We start from the raw sequence: 4,768 nt of genomic DNA, 5'->3' as shown, positions 1-4,768 counted from the left end.
CGGTTCATGTTCATCTTGGAGTCAATAATGACTCCAAGATCCCTTTCGCCTCTGTGCTTTCAAGAGGAGAACTCCCCAGCCTGTATGTGTGCTGTGGATGCCTTCTCCCAAGGTGCAGCACCCTGCATTTATCTACGTTGAACCCCATCCTATTCTCATCTGCCCACTTCTGTAGCCTGTCTAAATCAATTTGCAGCCTCTCTCTCCCTTCAAGTGTGTCCACCTCGCCCCACATCTTAGTGTCATCAGCAAATTTGGACAATGTGCTTTCCACCCCCTTGTCCAAGGAGCTGATGAAGATGTTAAACAGTGCGGGCCCAAGGACCGAGCCCTGGGGTACCCCACTCCTCACAGCTCACCAAGCTGAGTACAACCCGTCCAGCACTACTGTCTGGGTGCACCCCATCAGCCAATTTTTTACCCATTCAACTGTGCAGGCATCAATGGCACAGTCACTTAATTTATTGATGAGGATGGGGTGAGAGACAGTGTCAAAGGCCTTCTTAAAGTCTAGAAAGACTACGTCCACGGCGACACCATCATCCAAGGATTTAGTTACTTGGTCATAAAAGGGAATCAGGTTGGTCAGGCAGGACCTGCCTTTGATGAACCCATGCTGATTGCCCCTGAGCATGATCTCCCTTGCCGGCCCCCCACAGATGTGCTCCTTGATGATTCTCTCCAAGATCTTCCTCAGCACCGAGGTGAGGCTTACAGGCCTATAGTTCCTTGGGTCCTCCTTCCTCCCTCTCTTGAAAATTGGGTCCGCATTAGCCACTTTCCAATCCCCTGGCACCTGGCCAGATGACCACGAATGCTCATGCAGCCAGGCCAACTGCTCTGGGATGAGCCCTCAACACCCTTGGGTGGAGGGCATGGGGGCCTGCAGATTTAAAAATGTCTAGCCCTTCCAGAAGATCCCTAACTACATCTGCGCTGACTGAAGGCCTGACAGAGCTATCCCTGAGATTGTCCCTACCTCTGGTAGGTGGGACCTCCTGGTCCCTGTTCAAGAAAACAGAGGCAAAGAAACTGTTAAAACCTTGTCTCTGTGCTCTTCCTCACATTCTTCTATCATTTGCTTTTCTATGATGGTCCCTTTTGTTGAATTCATTCTAACTTTTAAGTTTTACTATTTCATTTTCTTTTTTTTTTTTTTAGAAAAAATAAGACCATAGTAGAGTCAGATGCCTTTGTTTGCCTTACACGAATCCGTTCCTAAAAGGAAATAAAAACAAACAAACCCAAGGTGTCGCTGTGCCTAGGGGACAGGACTATCTGTAGCTAAGCCTGGCAGGAGACCAAGATCATCTTGTTGGGAACAACAAAGCTAGAAGCACAGCGGTATTGGGTTATTTCCTTGGTTGAGAATCATGTGCAGGAAAAACCCTACCGTACTGCATGGCAGAATGGGCCCCAGACCTGATGCTACATGGGGGTATGGGAGTCCAGCTAGGCACTGGGAGCACCAGGAGAGGTTCCTGAAGAGAAATGAATATGGACAGAATAAAGATGGCTGATTAAGCCAGGCTCTTCTGAGCTTCTACCCTTCTGTATTACAGAAAGCATCTCCCCACAGTGGAGAAGGTTATCTAAGCTTACCTTAGACTATGATGATCCTGAAAGGAACTTGAATAGATCTGTAATCATACACATAGAAGACAATGACTCTGATGAAGCTACTCATTTAAGGAGGTCACGAGTAAGGGCTTGCAGGAGCAGGCCCTATGCCATTTCCCACACAACTATCACAACTGCGGCCTGGTTTTCAAACAGCACAGGGGCTTTTTATGCACACACTTTTTCTTGCCTTTGCTTAGATCACGCAAACATATATGCAAGAAAGCATACTTTCAATGGAGGCAAAGTTATAGCAATGCATGCAAGAGGAAAGTTATCCCAATGTCCTCAGCAGCAAGGCTGTTAACTGAGACCATATCTGAACCGTAAAAATCTCTATAGGAAAAATGGATACTGCAGAGAGGGGGAGTGTGGGATTTTAGCACCCCACACTTTGTGTCCAGCCACTTACACAAGTCCCACTGCAGCTGAATGTAGAAATCGTATATTGTCAGGATACCCCGAGTCACTTCCCCAGCTAAGAGTCGTTTGAGGAACACACATGTTATTTGGGAGTAAAGTCGGCAAATAATTTTATTTGCACTATTTCTCTAAAGAAGTAGACATACCATGCCCCACAGCAGGTCATTTAGCTAATGGAAAGCCTGAACGAATGACAGGAAACTGTATGGGAAAATAGCACTTTCAGTAATTTTTCCAGAATTTAAAACAGACTTAGCTTTGCCCAGAGTCTTACAGTTATTCCTAAATAGACTAAAGAGCATATGTAACTCAGCGGATTAGTCCTCACCAAGGGGTGATGATATTTATCATTGGACTGGAGGCTTTAAATGAAATTAAAACCTTGCACAAAGCTGTAGTGAAAGCAACATGCATTTTTTATGTAAATCGGCAGAACAGTAATCCTGAAACTGGAGTCTCACAGGATGGGTTCACACTGGCAAATTGAATACATATATTAGAGCAACTGCCAGCAATGGCACAGCTGCGCTGGGGCTAAGCCATTAGGTAGACTTTTAAAAATCTCTAGTTAGAGATTTCAAACAAAGGACTGGTATTAATGATTACTATACATCTCAGGTTCTGCTGCTTCTCCACAGAGGCATTAGTAAAGGGACAGCAAAACTGCACCTTCCTGCCAAGGGTACCGCGTATATCATGGGTCAAAGCACTGAATAAAAATTACTATACACGTTAAAAGGAAGACAGTCAGGGGAATCCGTGGCCTAGTGAGTTCATGAAGCAGGCTTTCACCTCTACAGCCACAAAATCAAATCTAACTAGGCTTGCAAGGCAGACGCACTTGGACATGGATCTGCATGCATGTGTCTGAACAAATAAAAGTCAAGACAGTGAGCGCGCACAACAGTGTCTGATCTATACATGTGATAGAGACGGAGAACTGACTGGAGAGGCTTGCATAGCAAATACTTTCATAACATAGGCCAAATTCTCTTCCCAATTACACATGCACAACTTGAATAAATTCAGTAGTACAGCTCAGGGCAAACTGGGACCCAGAGGCCAAAGTATTTATATACTGTGTTTCCTGACAGTTACCATAGGGAAATTCTGTACCAAATTCTGCCTCCAAATACATATACCTGCCCTTTGGGTTAAACTCTGCAATAGGCAAGTTTTGCATTGACCTCAATGGGAGAAGATTCAGGCCCTGATTCAGGTGAGCGCATGCTGACTTCAGTTGACAGAACCAAGGGCAAAATTTAATTTGTTTCGTTGCTAAAATTATCCCCCTTCATAAACCAGAGAAGCAGAGTAAATATGAACACTAACAACCCCTGTCTATTTTTTCATTTCCTTAAAGCAGAAAATCTAACTCAATGATGACAAGAGACTACATCTTTAAAACCATGTTCTATTTGTATTTCTACCCAACAGATGGCTTTATCTCTATAGAGAAGAGTTATTATACTAGTGAGGAGAAAAGCATAGCTATTAGAAGTTACCTTTCCTTTTAAAAGTCTGCCTTCCCAGCCCCCCTTCCCACACACATTCAGAATGCTTGAATCAATGCAGGATTTAAAACAGAATCTGTAAGTACCAAGGAGAAGAACACCTATTCCAAGGATGCAGTAATTTTCCCTGCCTGGTGAGACACTTTAACACATTACTACATGCCAACACAGCAATGTGGAATATATTCTTTTTTCTATTTTATCACACAATGCAGACACACAGAGACGCACAGTGCCCTAACAGAGCAAAACTCTAAAGGATGGACCAAGCTGAACAAGCCGGCCGGATCATTTGAGAGACCTTATGTAATCTAGTCATTTGAGCAAACAGTTGTAATTACTTTAACCAAGCTGCATTAATATTTCACCGCACTGTTTTCAATATTACATGTACACAGCATTACACTGACGAGCAATCTTTGAATGTAAGCCATGTGAGTTTTCAATTGCTCGCTTCTTTCTTTTTCTTTAACTGCATTTGAAATAACCTTAGGGCACAGCTGGTGGGAGGGCAGAGAGGAGCAATGAATGTGCTGAGCGGCTGAAACAGAATAAAGGAAAAAATGCACAGAGGTCATTTCATAAAAGTCCTAATTGGTAAAGCTCCCAAGCTATGGTTCCCCTCTGGCTGGAGGAGAATGGACTCTCTGCTTCTCGTGTAACATGCAGGCAGCCACGCCTGATTAATAGCAACAAAAGAAAAGGATTAAAAAATAACAATACAGAACAGAGAGGAAATAGAAATAAATGGGGAGAAAGGGGTGAAAAGGTAACAGTCGGGGAGGGGAGGGAGGGGAGGGGGAGAGCTGAAAAAGCACTTACCCATGAACAGCCAGATGGAGCCACCAGTCACTAAGAAGAAGGTGAGCATGCCTGCTGGATCTGGCTGCAGCATGGGCGGCCTGACGAGACTGTGCAGGCTGAGGAGGGACTGCAGCACACTCACTGCAGTGACTGAGGCAGCATCAGCAGCAGGGAATGGACCACTCTGCTTGCTCCAAGGCACGGCACGTTTGTCAATTAGTCCGCAGCATAGGACGGTATTTTTAGCAACCGTTCCCCCACCCCTTCCCAGGGACATGTAGCTCCTTCTTCTTAAAGGAGGCAATGCATCCTGCTCGCATGCCGGTCACAGATGTGAAGAGGCTGCCTTCCCCCCACCTTGGGAATCCAGTAGCATAGGCTGCAAGGAAGAGGGGGAGGAGGAAGAG

The 4,768-nt window shown here is 45.0% G+C and overlaps 1 protein-coding gene across 2 annotated transcripts in view; it reads right to left on the bottom strand.

Annotated features, from left to right (window-relative positions):
• The window catches only part of ACSL6 (acyl-CoA synthetase long-chain family member 6), a 108,235-nt gene extending 103,677 nt beyond the window's left edge, over positions 1-4,558 (bottom strand). Inside the window, exon 1 of one of the 2 annotated variants that reach the window (XM_019535051.1) lies at positions 4,380-4,558. In XM_019535051.1, the coding sequence (XP_019390596.1) occupies positions 4,380-4,452 (73 nt within the window). In that variant the 5' untranslated portion in view covers positions 4,453-4,558. The remainder of the gene's footprint in view (positions 1-4,379) is intronic. The other variant, XM_019535048.1, reaches the window with a different exon arrangement.
• Positions 4,559-4,768: the final 210 nt, after the last annotated feature.

The sequence above is a fragment of the Crocodylus porosus genome, unplaced genomic scaffold (assembly GCF_001723895.1).
Source record: "Crocodylus porosus isolate Cpor-Errol unplaced genomic scaffold, CroPor_comp1, whole genome shotgun sequence".
Lineage (NCBI taxonomy): Eukaryota > Metazoa > Chordata > Crocodylia > Crocodylidae > Crocodylus > Crocodylus porosus.
The sequence above is the reverse complement of the archived record's forward strand: the minus strand, read 5'-3'. Positions and strand labels throughout refer to the sequence as shown.